Genomic DNA, 18466 nt, shown 5'->3' with positions numbered 1-18466 from the left:
CATCACTTGTGAGCCAGTGTGTAAGAGAATCACATCACTTGTGAGCCAGTGTGTAAGAGAATCACATCACTTGTGAGTCAGTATGTAAGAGAATCACATCACTTGTGAGCCAGTGTGTAAGAGAATCACATCACTTGTGAGCCAGTGTGTAAGAGAATCACATCACTTGTGAGTCAGTGTGTAAGAGAATCACATCACTTGTGAGTCAGTGTGTGAGAGAGAATCACATCACTTGTGAGCCAGTGTGTAAGAGAATCACATCACTTGTGAGCCAGTGTGTAAGAGAGAATCACATCACTTGTGAGTCCGTGTGTAAGAGAGAAGCACATCACTTGTGAGCCAGTGTGTAAGAGAATCACATCACTTGTGAGCCAGTGTGTAAGAGAGAATCACATCACTTGTGAGCCAGTGTGTAAGAGAGAATCACATCACGTGTGAGTCAGTGTGTAAGAGAGAATCACATCACTTGTGAGCCAGTGTGTAAGAGAGAATCACATCACTTGTGAGTCAGTGTGTAAGAGAGAATCACATCACTTGTGAGTCAGTGTGTAAGAGAGAATCACATCACTTGTGAGCCAGTGTGTAAGATAATCACATCACTTGTGAGCCAGTGTGTAAGAGAGAATCACATCACGTGTGAGTCAGTGTGTAAGAGAATCACATCACTTGTGAGCCAGTGTGTGAGAGAGAATCACATCACGTGTGAGTCAGTGTGTAAGAGAATCACATCACTTGTAAGTCAGTGTGTAAGAGAATCACATCACTTGTGAGCCAGTGTGTAAGAGAATCACATCACTTGTGAGTCAGTATGTAAGAGAATCACATCACTTGTGAGCCAGTGTGTAAGAGAATCACATCACTTGTGAGTCAGTGTGTAAGAGAATCACATCACTTGTGAGTCAGTGTGTGAGAGAGAATCACATCACTTGTGAGCCAGTGTGTAAGAGAATCACATCACTTGTGAGCCAGTGTGTAAGAGAGAATCACATCACTTGTGAGTCCGTGTGTAAGAGAGAATCACATCACTTGTGAGCCAGTGTGTAAGAGAGAATCACATCACGTGTGAGTCAGTGTGTAAGAGAATCACATCACTTGTGAGCCAGTGTGTAAGAGAGAATCACATCACGTGTGAGTCAGTGTGTAAGAGAATCACATCACTTGTGAGCCAGTGTGTAAGAGAGAATCACATCACTTGTGAGTCAGTGTGTAAGAGAGAATCACATCACTTGTGAGTCAGTGTGTAAGAGAGAATCACATCACTTGTGAGCCAGTGTGTAAGAGAATCACATCACTTGTGAGCCAGTGTGTAAGAGAGAATCACATCACGTGTGAGTCAGTGTGTAAGAGAATCACATCACTTGTGAGCCAGTGTGTGAGAGAGAATCACATCACGTGTGAGTCAGTGTGTAAGAGAATCACATCACTTGTGAGCCAGTGTGTAAGAGAGAATCACATCACTTGTGAGTCAGTGTGTAAGAGAATCACATCACTTGTGAGCCAGTGTGTAAGAGAGAATCACATCACTTGTGTGTCAGTGTGTAAGAGAGAATCACATCACTTGTGAGTCAGTGTGTAAGAGAGAATCACATCACTTGTGAGCCAGTGTGTAAGAGAATCACATCACTTGTGAGCCAGTGTGTAAGAGAGAATCACATCACTTGTGAGCCAGTGTGTAAGAGAGAATCACATCACTTGTGAGCCAGTGTGTAAGAGAATCACATCACTTGTGAGCCAGTGTGTAAGAGAATCACATCACTTGTTCCACATTGACGCATGGGTTCGTTTGAGACAAATCAGAATTCATGTCGAAGTGTCCTTGAGCAAGACACTTAACCCCTAACTGCTCCCAATGAGCAGGTTGGCACCTTGCATGGTTGCCTCTGCCGTCGGTGTGTGAATGTTTGAATGAATGGGTGAATGTGAGGCATAGGTTTTAAAACCTCTTAAGCATCGGACAGCCCAACAGCGGGCCGTCACGCACTTGCCCGAATGTCACGGCACTTTGCTCTCATCTGTCGGCTCCGTGCTGCGTGCAATACATTGTCGGAAAGTTGAATTTGCCTCCTTTCGATCGTCACCACACTCAGCCTATTGCGTGATTCCATTCTTGAGTTACAAGACGAAACATCCGGCCAGTGTCATTTGACAAGCCGCTCTGACGAGTGACCACGTCCGGTTGTGAGCGGTCCTGAACTGACCAGTCACCGCTGATGGCAAAAAGGATTGACCACCGTTGTAGCCAAGGAGTGTCTGCTCCGAAAGCGATCCGAGACGGGCGCTGGGAGTGGGGGAAGGTGACACAAGAAGACAAAGAAGTCCATTGTTTTGACTAGAGCATCGAAATGAATGCAGCGGATTTGTACTGGTACACACATTACAAAAACATTTGCAAAACATTCATTTTAAATCCCTAAAACATTAATTTCAAGACCCTAACCCTGTCAAAACAGCAGTCAAAGTGTATATTTTCCGCAATACGTTTGTTTAGCAATGGTTTAAAGTGTTATTAGGGAAATATGAGTTGTAGAAATCTAGTCGGAAACAGGCGAATATTGACGCTAGGAAAGGTGTGTCGCCATTTTGTTTGTAGTCCTATGAGGAGAGGAGATCCAGGACTTTCGATTGGCTTTCGAATTTCGAAAAACTACACTACCCAGCTCATGCCAGCCCTGTCAATCATCTGACTTCTGTTACGATCCAAGGGCCGGTCCTGCTGACCGGCAGGAGAATAACACTGGACATTGCTCTCCTCCTGACATTGGTCTCCTACCCTCTAGTGGCCAGACTAGCCTGTTGGTACAGGCGGCCATTTTACTGTGGTTCCAAATAATAGATGTAGTGTCTAATTGTTTATTGTCTTGGGCCACCCCTGCATATGTGTGATGTTACTCCCCTGTTGTGTTGTTGTGTGTCATTGCCGTAGTGTCTAGTTGTTGTTTAGTTTGTCATTGCTTTACTGTCTTTGTGTTGTGATTCTGTGTTGGCCAGGTGTTGTTGATTGTTAATTGATTGGGGTATTTAGGTGTCTGTCTGTCCTCCCTTCCTTGTGGCGACATTCCTCCAGTATCCTGTGTGTTCCCTGTGTCGTGCCTGCCTTCCCCGTTGATAGTGAGTCCGTGCTTGTATACTTCTGTCATTTTCTTGTTTTCCTTTGTTGTGTTATTAGTAGTGTTGTTTTGTATTTATATTTGATAAGAAGTAAACACCCCTTCTTCGAGCATCGCTCCTCGTCTCTGCCTACGTTCCTTCTCCCTTGTCTGCAAACTGTGTTCTCAACTTCAATAGCACACCAAGCGTTACAACTTCTGGATTTCCTTTTTTATTTATCTTATTTTTCGGGATTATCTCCCACAAACCTGAACGTTATTGCCATAAAACAACAGTTAATTTCTCTACCTTTCTGTGAACGTCTAGCTAAAAACAGCGTTGCAATCTGATAAAAAATGGTGGAGAAATGTACATTATAAAAAAGTAACTGTACTTACAGTAGATTTCATTCAAGGTTTGTGAATCACACCTGGGGATACTAAATCCAGATTGAACTCTGCCATTGGAAAGAGGTGATTTGGCCCGATCCATAGATGTGCGACATGGCCATACTAAGGTAATTTATAGGCCTGATATTCTATATTCTATAATCATATTTCTAATTGCATACAGTATGTCCAGATGGCAGAATTCAGTACTATCTCTACAAAATGTCCTGTTTAATCATCTTCCCTTTATTAATTTGCTTTGATTTTTTGTACATGTGATCTCAAGAAGGTGCTGAACGAGCTCAGTGGCAGTTTTTCATGTCTGGTAATTTTTTGCATGGTGTTATTCACCATCAAAGATGAAAAAAAAGATCCATATAGGACCTTGTAGAAGTGGAGCAGTATTCCATTTACTTAGGTATTTTTAGGCGGATCTTCAGAAAATAGGGCTTAAGAGGTTAACACTGTTCTGCATTGTTTCCATTACGTTCCTCTGCTCTAGCTTCTCTTGTGAGTGTGATTAACAACCGCGGCAGCCAATGAGATACAAGCCTTTCCCTCACAGCTGCCCTCATTGGCTAGAAGCCCAGGTCACGCTTAAACCTCCAGAAGGCAGAACTTAGCATCGTGGCTACAGTGGTTCCAGAAGGCAGAACTTAGCATCGTGGCTACAGTGGTTCCAGAAGGCAGAACTTAGCATCGTGGCTACAGTGGTTCCAGAAGGCAGAACTTAGCATCGTGGCTACAGTGGTTCCAGAAGGCAGAACTTAGCATCGTGGTTACAGTGGTTCTTGAAGGCAGAACTTAGCATCGTGGCTACAGTGGTTCTTGGAGGCAGAACTTAGCATCGTGGCTACAGTGGTTCCTGAAGGCAGAACTTAGCATCGTGGCTACAGTGGTTCCTGAAGGCCTATCACGTTACCAGACTTATCAATACCCTTTGATTCAAACAAAATGTTAATTAGAAGAAGTTCTACCTACTACAGGTACTCTTTTTCTCTGCCTGATTTTCTATGTTTTTCTCCCCATCCCAATTTTAGTCGTTATGCCAATTCCCCCCCTCCCCTACCTGGTTGTTGTGCGCATGTTCCCCCTACTGGTCGGTACAAGGGAACCCTGAAGTCTACCGCATGCTTCCTCCGACACATGTGGAGACAGCCAGCGGCTCTCTTTTCACCAGGCAGCGAGGACTGTCATTGGTGAAGTTTAATGTGTGGGAGGTCACGCTGCCTTCATCACTTCCTGCCTTTCGCTGAGCAGGCGCCCAGACCTGACCTGTAGGTGTCGCTGTCCACAACGCCAGATTAGCACCCACGACTTCCCTCCCCCTAACTCAGCCAAACGAGTTAGTATGACGACCTGACCATGCCGCAGGCAATGCTGACTCCGGGAGTCGAGACCGCAGCCTCTTTCATTGGTGACGAGCGCAATTTCCGCTTTAAGAGTAAACATATATTACCTTTGGCTGGTTGCAGAGGTATCGGCAGAGCTCGCCAATGTACTGGAAGATGGTTACGTCATATTTCCTACAGTCGTCCCAGAACTGAGAGGCTGAGAACTTCCTCTTCAGGATGCACGTCCCACCTGGCATCACACAGACCAAAACGCTCAAGTAAATTCACACACTGGACATTATTCTGTGAGCTTGATTTGGCTGCAACAGTTGTTACCTAAATGTATTATTGTTTTGTTACCAAAATACAAAATGTGTCTTTTCAGAGTTATTAACGCGTTAACGCACAATTATTTTAACGCCACTATTTTTTAACGCAAGATTAGACATTTCTTTACTTTTTTTTCTAGACTTCACTCAGGTGTATTACTATATTACTATGTTTGTTTCTCACTTGAAGTGTGTGTGTGTGTGTGTGAGAGAGAGAGAGAGAGAGAGAGAGAGAGAGGAGAGAGAGAGAGAGAGAGAGAGAGAGAGAGAGAGAGAGAGAGAGAGAGAGAGAGAGAGAGAGAGAGGGGGGGGGGGGGGGGGGGTGAGTCCTCAGCCCTTGTGTGGGTGAATGTAACAAGTTCCTAACGTTTTCTGTCCCCTATTATTTCATGCACACTTTATTCATTGTTTTAAATTATTATTTTCTTTTAAGTTATTTTGTGCATCACTCTGTTTTGAATTTGATGCAAATTTGCAATGCATGAGGGTCATCCTTTTGTGTTAAATGGCTGCATAAAGCAAGCATTTGTTGATATTGATAAGAGGATTAAAGATAAGATCTGTTTAAGGTAGATTTAGAACAGATAAAAAATATGCGATTAATTTATGATTAACTATGGACAATCATGCGATTAATCAGATTTAATATTTTAATAGATTGACAGCATTAGTATTTTTATAAAGCATCCCTCGCAACACTTGACATGTTTTACAAAACCAGGGCTGTACACTGCGATGATATGGTCGCGAATTGCCCCTTTAATTGGCCATTGCGATTGGTAAATATTATCTGGGGGCGGGCTTGCGAGTAGTGCTTTCAAGCCTTGCATTCGCATTTCACTCCTAAATTATCCAAGGCGTGTGATGACGCGAGCTGAGCAGTGAGCACTCAGCAGGTATGATCAGCGGGAACAATCGACTGAGCACTCACTCTGATAGACTGGCTGACTGTCTGATTTAGCTATGAAGAAAAGTAAAGTTAGTATTGCTTCATATTTTCGACGCGTTCGACCTCCTATAGTGAGCCGAACTGAACTGAACTCAGACACACGGAGCGTCTGCCGCTCCTCCTCCTCCAGCCCTCCCGCACCCGTGGCTGTTGTAAACACTAGTCTCTAGTGGGACACTGGGACCTCGGTGAGCCTGCCAGCAGGCTAGCTACTGATAGTCTAGTAGTGCATGATAGCTCGCGTTAGCTCACTGTTCAAAACGAAACGTCCCATTAAACTAAATAGTTCACTGAGGAGTTGTCTTATATAGCAGTGGAGCTGGTTGCATATAGCGAGCATTTTGACTTGTTGCGTGGTGGCGATGTCTCGCAGATAATACAACTACAAGTATGATTATATAATATATATATTTTATTAAAAAAAAATTATATAAAATTCTTTTTTCTCTTTTTTTTTAAATAAAAAACAATCGATATAAATAATGGTAAAATTGTTATTTAAAAATGTGCCCCTAAAAAATATTTTTTGCCCCTAAATTTCTCATTTAGGGGCAAGTGTGCCCCTAGTGAAAAAGCTTAGCGTACAGCCCTGAAAACATTGAATATCTTTGGAATCGTTTGTGATAAAGCAAAGCAAGTATCTCTCTATGTCCCAGTCTGTTTAGCCGCTCTAACTAGCCTCTAACTAGCCTCTCTAACCAGCCTCTCTAACTAGCCTCTCTAACCAGCCTCTAACCAGCCTCTTTAACCAGCCGCTCTAACCAGCCTCTCTAACCAGCCTCTCTAACCAGCCTCTCTAACCAGCATCTCTAACCAGCCTCTAACCAGCCTCTCTAACTAGCCTCTCTAACCAGCCTCTAACCAGCCTCTCTAACCAGCCTCTCTAACCAGCCTCTAACCAGCATCTCTAACCAGCCTCTCTAACCAGCCTCTCTAACCAGCCTCTCTAACCAGCCTCTAACCAGCCTCTCTAACCAGCCTCTCTAACCAGCATCTCTAACCAGCCTCTAACCAGCCTCTCTAACTAGCCTCTCTAACCAGCCTCTAACCAGCCTCTCTAACCAGCCTCTCTAACCAGCCTCTAACCAGCATCTCTAACCAGCCTCTAACCAGCCTCTCTAACCAGCCTCTCTAACCAGCCTCTCTAACCAGCCTCTAACCAGCCTCTCTAACCAGCCTCTCTAACCAGCCTCTAACCAGCCTCTCTAACCAGCCTCTCTAACCAGCCTCTCTAACCAGCCTCTAACCAGCATCTCTAACCAGCCTCTCTAACCAGCCTCTCTAACCAGCCTCTCTAACCAGCCTCTCTAACCAGCCTCTCTAACTAGCATCTCTAACTAGCCTCTCTAACTAGCCTCTCTAACCAGCCTCTCTAACCAGCCTCTCTAACTAGCATCTCTAACTAGCCTCTCTAACTAGCCTCTCTAACCAGCCTCTCTAACCAGCCTCTCTAACTAGCCTCTCTAACCAGCATCTCTAACCAGCCTCTCTAACCAGCCTCTCTAACTAGCCTCTCTAACTAGCCTCTCTAACCAGCCTCTCTAACTAGCCTCTCTAACCAGCCTCTAACCAGCCTCTCTAACCAGCCTCTAACCAGCCTCTAACCAGCCTCTCTAACCAGCCTCTAACCAGCCTCTCTAACTAGCCTCTCTAACCAGCCTCTAACCAGCCTCTCTAACCAGCCTCTAACCAGCCTCTAACCAGCCTCTCTAACTAGCCTCACTAACCAGCCTCTCTAACCAGCCTCTAACCAGCCTCTCTAACCAGCCTCTAACCAGCCTCTAACCAGCCTCTCTAACCAGCCTCTAACCAGCCTCTCTAACCAGCCTCTCTAACCAGCCTCTAACCAGCCTATAACCAGCCTCTAACTAGCCTCTCTAACCAGCCTCTAACCAGCCTCTCTAACCAGCCTCTCTAACCAGCCTCTAACCAGCCTCTAACCAGCCTCTCTAACTAGCCTCACTAACCAGCCTCTCTAACCAGCCTCTAACCAGCCTCTCTAACCAGCCTCTAACCAGCCTCTCTAACTAGCCTCACTAACCAGCCTCTCTAACCAGCCTCTAACTAGCCTCTCTAACCAGCCTCTCTAACCAGCCTCTAATCAGCCTCTCTAACCAGCCTCTCTAACCAGCCTCTAACCAGCCTCTAACCAGCCTCTAACCAGCCTCACTAACCAGCCTCTAACCAGCCTCTCTAACCAGCCTCTAACCAGCCTCTAACCAGCCTCTCTAACCAGCCTCTCTAACCAGCCTCTCTAACCAGCCTCTCTAACCAGCCTCTCTAACCAGCCTCTAACCAGCCTCTAACCAGCATCTCTAACCAGCCTCTGACTAGCCTCTCTAACCAGCCTCTAACCAGCCTCTAACCAGCCTCTAACCAGCCTCTCTAACCAGCCTCTCTAACCAGCCTCGCTAACCAGCCTCTAACCAGCCTCTAACCAGCATCTCTAACCAGCCTCGCTAACCAGCCTCTAACCAGCCTCTAACCAGCATCTCTAACCAGCCTCTCTAACCAGCCTCGCTAACCAGCCTCTAACCAGCCTCTCTAACCAGCCTCTCTAACCAGCCTCTCTAACCAGCCTCTCTAACCAGCCTCTCTAACCAGCCTCTCTAACCAGCCTCTCTAACCAGCCTCTAACCAGCCTCTAACCAGCCTCTCTAACCAGCCTCTAACCAGCCTCTCTAACCAGCCTCTCTAACCAGCCTCTAACCAGCCTCACTAACCAGCCTCTCTAACCAGCCTCTCTAACCAGCCTCTCTAACCAGCCTATAACCAGCCTCACTAACCAGCCTCTCTAACCAGCCTATAACCAGCCTCTAACCAGCCTCTCTAACCAGCCTCTCTAACTAGCCTCTAACCAGCCTCTCTAACCAGCCTCTCTAACCAGCCTCTCTAACCAGCCTCTCTAACCAGCCTCTAACCAGCCTCTCTAACCAGCCTCTCTAACCAGCCTCTCTAACTAGCCTCTCTAAGCAGCCTCTCTAACCAGCCTATAACCAGCCTCTCTAACCAGCCTCTCTAACCAGCCTCTCTAACCAGCCTCTCTAACCAGCCTCTAACCAGCCTCTCTAACCAGCCTCACTAACCAGCCTCTCTAACCAGCCTATAACCAGCCTCACTAACCAGCCTCTCTAACCAGCCTATAACCAGCCTCTAACCAGCCTCTCTAACCAGCCTCTCTAACTAGCCTCTAACCAGCCTCTCTAACCAGCCTCTCTAACCAGCCTCTAACCAGCCTCTCTAACCAGCCTCTCTAACCAGCCTCTCTAACTAGCCTCTAACTAGCCTCTCTAACCAGCCTCTAACCAGCCTCTCTAACCAGCCTCTCTAACTAGCCTCTAACTAGCCTCTCTAACCAGCCTCTAACCAGCCTCTCTAACCAGCCTCTCTAACCAGCCTCTCTAACCAGCCTCTCTAACCAGCCTATAACCAGCCTCACTAACCAGCCTCTCTAACCAGCCTATAACCAGCCTCTAACCAGCCTCTAACCAGCATCTCTAACCAGCCTCACTAACCAGCCTCTCTAACCAGCCTATAACCAGCCTCACTAACCAGCCTCTCTAACCAGCCTATAACCAGCCTCTAACCAGCCTCTCTAACCAGCCTCTCTAACTAGCCTCTAACTAGCCTCTCTAACCAGCCTCTCTAACCAGCCTCTCTAACCAGCCTCTAACCAGCCTCTAACCAGCCTCTCTAACCAGCCTCTAACCAGCCTCTAACCAGCCTCACTAACCAGCCTCTAACCAGCCTCACTAACCAGCCTCTCTAACCAGCCTCTCTAACCAGCCTCTCTAACCAGCCTCTAACCAGCCTCTCTAACTAGCCTCTAACCAGCCTCTCTAACCAGCCTCTAACCAGCCTCTAACCAGCCTCTCTAACCAGCCTCTCTAACCAGCCTCTCTAACTAGCCTCTAACCAGCCTCTCTAACCAGCCTCTCTAACTAGCCTCTAACCAGCCTCTCTAACCAGCCTCTCTAACCAGCCTCTAACCAGCCTCTTTAACCAGCCTAACCAGCCTCTCTAACCAGCCTCTAACCAGCCTCTAACCAGCCTCTAACCAGCCTAACCAGCCTCTCTAACCAGCCTCTAACCAGCCTCTAACCAGCCTCTAACCAGCCTCTAACCAGCCTAACCAGCCTCTCTAACCAGCCTCTCTAACCAGCCTCTAACCAGCCTCACTAACCAGCTTCTCTAACTAGCCTCTAACCAGCCTCTCTAACCAGCCTCTCTAACCAGCCTCTCTAACCAGCCTCTCTAACCAGCCTCTCTAACCAGCCTCTCTAACCAGCCTCTCTAATCAGCCTCTAACCAGCCTCTCTAATCAGCCTCTAACCAGCCTCTCTAACCAGCCTCACTAACCAGCCTCTCTAACCAGCCTCTCTAACCAGTCTCTAACCAGCCTCTCTAACCAGCCTCTAACCAGCCTCACTAACCGGCCTCACTAACCAGCCTCTCTAACTAGCCTCTCTAACCAGCCTCTAACCAGCCTCACTAACCGGCCTCACTAACCAGCCTCTCTAACTAGCCTCTCTAACCAGCCTCTAACCAGCCTCTCTAACCAGCCTCTCTAACCAGCCTCACTAACCGGCCTCACTAACCAGCCTCTAACCAGCCTCTAACCAGCCTCACTAACCAGCCTCTCTAACCAGCCTCTAACCAGCCTCTCTAACCAGCCTCTAACCAGCCTCTCTAACCAGCCTCTCTAACCAGCCTCTAACCAGCCTCTAACCAGCCTCTAACCAGCCTCTCTAACCAGCCTCTAACCAGCCTCTCTAACCAGCCTCTAACCAGCCTCTCTAACCAGCCTCTCTAACTAGCCTCTCTAACCAGCCTCTAACCAGCCTCTCTAACCGGCCTCTAACTAGCCTCTCTAACCAGCCTCTCTAACCAGCCTCACTAACCGGCCTCTAACCAGCCTCTCTAACCGGCCTCTAACTAGCCTCTCTAACCAGCCTCTCTAACCAGCCTCACTAACCAGCCTCTCTAACCAGCCTCTAACCAGCCTCTCTAACCAGCCTCTAACCAGCCTCTCTAACCAGCCTCTAACCAGCCTCTCTAACCAGCCTCTCTAACTAGCCTCTCTAACCAGCCTCTAACCAGCCTCTCTAACCGGCCTCTAACTAGCCTCTCTAACCAGCCTCACTAACCAGCCTCTCTAACCAGCCTCTAACCAGCCTCTCTAACCAGCCTCTAACCAGCCTCTCTAACCAGCCTCTAACCAGCCTCTCTAACCAGCCTCTAACCAGCCTCTCTAACCAGCCTCTCTAACCAGCCTCTAACCAGCCTCTAACCAGCCTCTCTAACCAGCCTCTAACTAGCCTCTAACCAGCCTCTCTAACCAGCCTCTAACTAGCCTCTCTAACCAGCCTCACTAACCAGCCTCTCTAACCAGCCTCTAACCAGCCTCTCTAACCAGCCTCACTAACTAGCCTCTCTAACCAGCCTCACTAACCAGCCTCTCTAACCAGCCTCTAACCAGCCTCTCTAACTAGCCTCTCTAACCAGCCTCTAACCAGCCTCTCTAACCAGCCTCTAACCAGCCTCTCTAACCAGCCTCTCTAACCAGCCTCTCTAACCAGCCTCACTAACCAGCCTCTCTAACCAGCCTCTCTAACCAGCCTCTCTAACTAGCCTCTAACCAGCCTCTCTAACCAGCCTCTCTAACCAGCCTCTCTAACCAGCCTCTCTAACTAGCCTCTAACCAGCCTCTAACCAGCCTCTCTAACCAGCCTCTCTAACCAGCCTCTAACTAGCCTCTCTAACCAGCCTCTCTAACCAGCCTCTCTAACCAGCCTCTAACTAGCCTCTCTAACCAGCCTCTAACCAGCCTCTCTAACCAGCCTCTAACCAGCCTCTAACCAGCCTCTCTAACCAGCCTCTAACTAGCCTCTCTAACTTGCCAACCTGCTGTCCCATATGTTGGCGCACAGGGCAGGGGACAGATTATCTCGTAGCTTGAACAATGCTGGAGATCTGGGTCAAAACGAAACAACAGTCCCCTGAATGGAAGCACTCACTCCGGTCCACAGGAGGTGGAATCTGGGACGAGGGGCGACCCGAGTGCCTCAGCGTCACATAACCTCCTGTGCTCTTCTAAAAGAACGCATGCACAGTCAAATGAGGTACAAGCGACCTTGTTGCGTTACAGGTCTTGCACTGCGTCAATAGATGTAAATAAAAGCATGCAGATAAGCATAATCTGTCTAACGTTTCAAACAAAAACAACTGAAATTGGACCCTGGGACAATGACCTCTCCCAGGGTTGACAGCACAGCGTGTTCAGGATGTTTGACCTCAACCTAGATGGCTTTGCTAGTAGTTGGAAGGAAGGAATGTTAGATTCCGGCTCTTCATTGCAACGTGTCAAAGTGTCCTTGAGCAAGACACTTAACCCCTAACTGCTCCCGGTGAGCAGGTCGGCACCTCGCCTGGTCGCCTCCGCCGTCGGTGTGTGAATGTGTGAGTGAATGGGTGAATGTGAGGAACATTGTAAAGCGCTTTGGATAAAAGCTGCTATATAAATGCAGTCCATTTACCATTTATGATTTACGATTTGTACCAAATGGCCAAGAACCTTCGCAAACTGCACGCCGCCATGTCCTGCCTCCTCACTCCCCCTCAACAGTCAACAGTCATCTCTCGCCTTGACTACTGCAATGACCACCGCCATCAAGCCTCTTCAACTCGTTCAGAACGCAGCCGCCCGCCTGATCTCCAACCTACCAAAGTCGGCCCATGTCACCCCACTTCTCAGGGACCTGCACTGGCTCCCCATCGCTGCACGAATGCGCTTCAAGGCCCTCGACCTGGCATATCGCACGGCGAAGGGAACGGCTCCCATCTACCTCAAGTCAATGGTCTCTAACTACACACCCTCAAGACCCCTCCGCTCTATGTCTTCTGGCCGCCTCAGACCCACTCCTGACCGTTTCAGTACTGGACCTTCGGTACAGTATGGCTGTGTACCGAACGATTGCAACGGTACGTTAACCCCTAACAAACACATGTAGTGCAGAACTTTTTTTTTGCATGCAGAATTTTTGTCAAAGCTCCAAGTTCACCCCTTCCCAAAACATAATTTGCGCAAAGGGCTGAGTGTTCGTTCAACCCACACACAACACTGAGAGATTGTACCTGTAATTTAGCATAGCCTCATAGTGTGGCGAACACACACACACACACACACACACACACACGCGCACACACACACACACACACACACACACACACCCTCTCTCTCTCAGTGCGTTGAGAAGGGGCCGTCTCTCGGAGATCAAATGAATGATATGAAACGGGACCTGCATGGCGCTTTTTTCTCTATTCAATAACGTTTTACCCTGAGGGATGATTTACAATAAAGTGCTAAAACTAAGTAGGCTACTTAAATTCTTGGAGCTAGAACTCCCAAAATAGTGTTAACATACAAAAGAAGGTATGCCAGCTGTAGTTTACATAGTTTGCATAAAACAGTTTTGAGGTTCCACAAGTTAATCAAAATCCGAAGTATTTCCAACCGGGGCTCGAGATGCTCAGAGTGTAGATCACTGGCTTGGCGACCTCTGGTGGCGGGTGTTGTTCATTACTACTCGCACGTTGTTCAGCTCCGTGACGTCGCGTGTCTCCTGTCATCATGCAGCGCATTCAGGCCCACGCCCACCGGGGGCTTTTTTTTTTTTCTTTTTTTTTACGATACTTTTTTTTATTTATTCTTTTTACAAGTCGATTATTAATTTCAATATATAATATTCGTTGTCAGCCCTACAAGTACAATTAGTTACTGCATCACCCATGAGTGGAACATGGAAAGCCAAACTTTCCCCCATTGTACCGAAAACTCTTACCAAACCGTGACTTCAAAACCGAGGTACGTACCGAACCGTGGTTTTTGTGAACCGTTACACCCCTAGTCAAGTCAAGTCAAGTCAAGAGTTTTATTTGTCACGGCATACAAGTATACAATGAAATGCGGGTGGTCTTGCCCGCAACGATGTGCAATACAGTAGTACAACATATAATAGAATCCAATAAAAACAACAATAAAAACAACATTGTGCAATAAACAGGTAACATCTCGGTATCTGTACATAGTTATTTACAGAGCTATGAGTATTTACAGTTAGGTCCTTTGGTAGTGCAATACACTGTTACTGTTGCTATACTATACGGTAGCCCCGTTTATCCTCAGTGGTGTGTGTGTCTCCTGCTGTCCTCTCCTATAATCCACGATCAGCTCCTTGGTTTTACCAATGTTCAGGAGCAGGCTGTTGTCCTGGCACCAGCGTTCCAGTACCTCAACCTCCTCCCGGTAAGCCTTCTCGTCGTTGTCCGAGATCAGCCCCACGACCACTGTGTCGTCTGCAAACTTCACTATGGAGTTGGAGCTGAACTTGGCCACACAATCGTGTGTGTAGAGTGAGTACAGCAGGGGGCTCAGAACACAGCCCTGGGGGGACCCGATGCTCAGGGTGATGGTGTTGGAGGTCTGATCCCCCACCCTGACTGCCTGGGGTCTTTCACTCAGAAAGTCCAGTACCCAGGCGCTCAGGGCGGAGCTCAGACCTAGCTTGATCAGCTTGTCCACCAGTCTGGTGGGGACTATGGTGTTGAACGCTGAGCTGTAGTCAATGAACAACAGTCTCTGGCGGTCAAGGTGAGAGAGGGTGCTGTGCAGTACCTGGGAGACCGCGTCGTCAGTGGACTTGTTTGTCCTGTATGCAAACTGCATAGGGTCCATATCACTGGGGAGGGAGGCACAAATGTGATCCTTGACCAGCCTCTCGAAACATTTCATGACCACAGAGGTGAGTGCCACCGGTCTGTAGTCATTGAGACATGTTGGGGAGGGTTTCTTCGGTACAGGGATGATGGTAGACATCTTGAAGCAGGCAGGGACCACTGACTCCGCCAGGGATTGATTAAATATGGCGGTGAACACAGGGGCTAGCTGGTTGGCACAGGACTTAAGTATGCGTCCTGTTATACCATCTGGGCCAGCCGCTTTCCTAGTGTTCACCTGCATAAATGCTCTTCTCACACTGTGTTCCGACAACGAGAGAGCGTCCCCGCCCCCCCGCGGTTGCCCCCCCCCTCCACAACAGCCGGCGCGCCAGTGACGTCACTAGCCGTTGAGCCAGCGGCGCCACCGTCTACACCAAACCAAGCGTAGAAAGAGTTGAGTTTGTCCGCGAGAGAGGCGTCGTCGCTCCCCATTGAGGGGGCGCTGACTTTGTAGTCAGTTATTGTCCTCAGTCCCCGCCATAAGCCTCTTGTGTCGTTTTGTGCCATTTGTGTCTCCAGTTTATCAGCATATGTCCGTTTTGCAAGTTTTACAGCCTAGCGCAGAGTATAGACTGAAGCCTTGTACTCCTCCATGTTTCCTGACTCTCTGCCCAGGTTGTAAGCAGTGGTGCGAGAGTTCAGAGCTGCTCTGATAGTACTGTCCACCCACGGTTTCTGGTTTGGGAAAACCTGCACCTTTTTCGTGGGGACAATACCGTCAGCAAGTGTTGTTATGAAGCTCACAACGGTGTCCAGTAGTTCGCTGACGTCACTGGCGCTTCCTTGAAACATATTCCAATCCGTGTCTGCGAGCGCGTCCTGAAGCGTGGCCTCTGATTCGTCTGTCCATTTTTTTGTCTCACGTGACACGACGGCGTCACGTGATCTTTGTTTGTAAGCAGGAACTAACAAGATGGAGTCGTGATCGCTTGAGCTTGTAGACCCCGTCAATGGTGGAGCCGCTACAGCCTTGTAGCCGGCTCTGAACGGGGTGTAACAGTGGTCGAGTGTGTTCCCCCCTCTTGTGGAGCAGGCGATGTGCTGAAAAAAGGACGGAATCACTTTTTTCAGATTCGCCTGGTTGAAATCACCAGCTACGATCGTTGCCGCGTCTGGGTGTTTGATTTGGTGTTTATTGAGATGGTCGTGTAGTTCCACCAGCGATTTGCCAGTGTTCGCTTGTGGAGGGATATATACGGCGGTCATGATGACCGCGGTGAACTCACGGGGGAGGTGGAACGGACGGCACAGAATTGAGAGATGTTCCATGTCTGGGGAGCATGAGCGTGAGAGAACATGCACCTCTTTGGGGTTCACCCAGACATTGTTCGTGATGAGACAGACCCCGCTAACCGACGCTCTTGCCGGAGGCTGCCGTGCGATCCGCTCGTAGGACGGTGAAGGAGTCCGAGGGAGAGACGCTGTGGTCCGGAGTCGCTGGCTTGAGCCATGTTTCCGTGAAACACATGATGCTAACGTCTCTCATCTCCCGTTGGAAGCGGACCCTCGCCCTCAGGTCATCCATCCTCCCATCCAACGAACGTGCATTCGCCAGAAAGATGGATGGAATTGCCGGGCGGTAAGCAGCTCTTCTTAACCTCAGTTTGATTCCTCCTCTCTTCCCTCTGTTTCTTTTTCTTGCCGGCTCCTTTGTCCTCCTTGTTGTGGCGCCTGATCTCCGGTGGTAAATCTAGGCATAAAGTGTCTCTAAACTCCTCTTTGAGTCCGGAGTTTAGGTCAATAAGTGACTGGCGGTCGTATGACGTCCCCGCCAGTGATGTTTCCATAAAAAAAGTAGTAAAAACAAACATAATAACAAAAAATGTGCACAATCGTTGCTGAGCTGAACCAACGGCGACTAACCTGGGTCGCGCCATTGCATCATCATCAAAGAGAAGCCGCCTATTCTCGGGCCTTGCCCCACAATGGTGGAACGCACTTCCCACCACAGTTAGGACAGCCGAAACCCGACCAATCTTTCGCCGTCGACTAAAGACACACTTCTTCAATCAAAATTGAAAAAAAAGAAAATAATAAAATTAAAATTAAATTAGAACCTTCTTAAATCGGGCGGAACGGACTCTGCAGAGTTCCGCACGTACTTGATGCATACTCAAAGCGGACTCAAAGCTCAAAGCTCCAATTTTCAAACCGCGTGGACGTTAGGGCTGGGCGATATGGCCAAAAATGCTATCACGATATATCACTATAACATTTTTCATATAGTTCGATATCGATAATTATCTATATTTTTATTAGTATTAAAAAAAGTTTTAATTTGTTTATTATTATTATTTAAACAACAAATGTATGTTTATTTTGCAGAAATGATTTGTCGTTGCCGCCATCTTTAGTGTTACAGCCCCTCACACTCCAGTTCTCAGGCTGCAGCTGGTTTGAAAGTGAAAGTAAACCGGCTTCTCTGCTGGCTGTGGCTCCAGGGGAGTTGAACAGTTCTGGCTCTGCTACAACAAACCACCACAATGTGCACCGTGACTCGTGACTGGAGACTAGCTCTGCTAGCACACATAGCCTACTGTGTACAGACGGTTTCAAACTGTATTTTAAATTAGAAAGCAAACAAAATAAATGGACAAGAGAAGAATAAATCTCAATTTGGTCAGTATTGTCATTTGGACAAGCAAAGCCATTACTTTAAGTTGCAGGCAATTAAGACAAGTCTGTCCACTGTATCTGGTTTTAAAACTGCCCTGTTGCAAGTCACAATACAAATAAAAAAATATATATATAAATTGGTTGACATCGACCTGCATTTTACTCTGAACACTCACTCCGTGCCACGAGAGAGCAGTGTAACAGTGTAACAGGGTAACAGTGTAACATGGTAACAGAGTAACAGTGTAACATGGTAACAGAGTAACAGGGTAACAGTGTAACATGGTAACAGAGTAACAGTGTAACATGCTAACAGTGTAACAGGGTAACATGGTAACATGGTAACAGTGTAACATGGTAACAGAGTAACAGTGTAACATGGTAACAGAGTAACAGGGTAACAGTGTAACATGGTAACAGAGTAACAGTGTAACATGCTAACAGTGTAACAGGGTAACATGGTAGCAGGGTAACCTACCCATCTCCAAGGTCCCTGCGATGCCGATCATGGAAGCCGCGCTGTGATAGAGGGGCAGAGGGATGTACACCACGTCATGCCCCGTGCCTCCAAGCGCCCAGAAGCCTGCGGACGCCTTCAGAGTCTGCAGGTGGGTGATGACTGCAGCCTTGGGGAGACCTGCAACATCCAGCAGTCACAGCGTTATGTTGGGGGAACACTGAAGAATCACACGTTGGAGAAGAGCGTCTTTCAACAGGGGGGTTCAGGGGTTCAGGGGGGCCTCAACACGAGGGGTTCAGGGGTCCTCAACAGAGGGGTTCAGGGGGCCTCAACAGAGGGGTTCAGGGGGCCTCAACAGAGGGGTTCAGGGGCCTCAACAGAGGGGTTCAGGGGGGCCTCAACAGAGGGGTTCAGGGGGCCTCAACAGAGGGGTTCAGGGGGCCTCAACAGAGGGGTTCAGGGGGGCCTCAACAGAGGGGTTCAGGGGTCCTCAACAGAGGGGTTCAGGGGGCCTCAACAGAGGG

The 18466-nt window shown here is 48.1% G+C and overlaps 1 protein-coding gene across 1 annotated transcript in view; it reads right to left on the bottom strand.

Moving 5' to 3' along the window:
* slc27a6 (solute carrier family 27 member 6) overlaps positions 1-18466 on the bottom strand; it is a gene marked incomplete at both ends in the record, with an annotated part of 133370 nt that overhangs the window by 78704 nt on the left and 36200 nt on the right. Inside the window, 2 exons of the mRNA XM_084324348.1 lie at positions 4936-5060; positions 17961-18119. Of these exons, the coding sequence (XP_084180474.1) occupies positions 4936-5060; positions 17961-18119 (284 nt within the window). The remainder of the gene's footprint in view (positions 1-4935; positions 5061-17960; positions 18120-18466) is intronic.

Source organism: Notolepis coatsorum (genome assembly GCF_963971535.1).
Source record: "Notolepis coatsorum genome assembly, chromosome: 11".
Lineage (NCBI taxonomy): Eukaryota > Metazoa > Chordata > Actinopteri > Aulopiformes > Paralepididae > Notolepis > Notolepis coatsorum.
The sequence above is the reverse complement of the archived record's forward strand: the minus strand, read 5'-3'. Positions and strand labels throughout refer to the sequence as shown.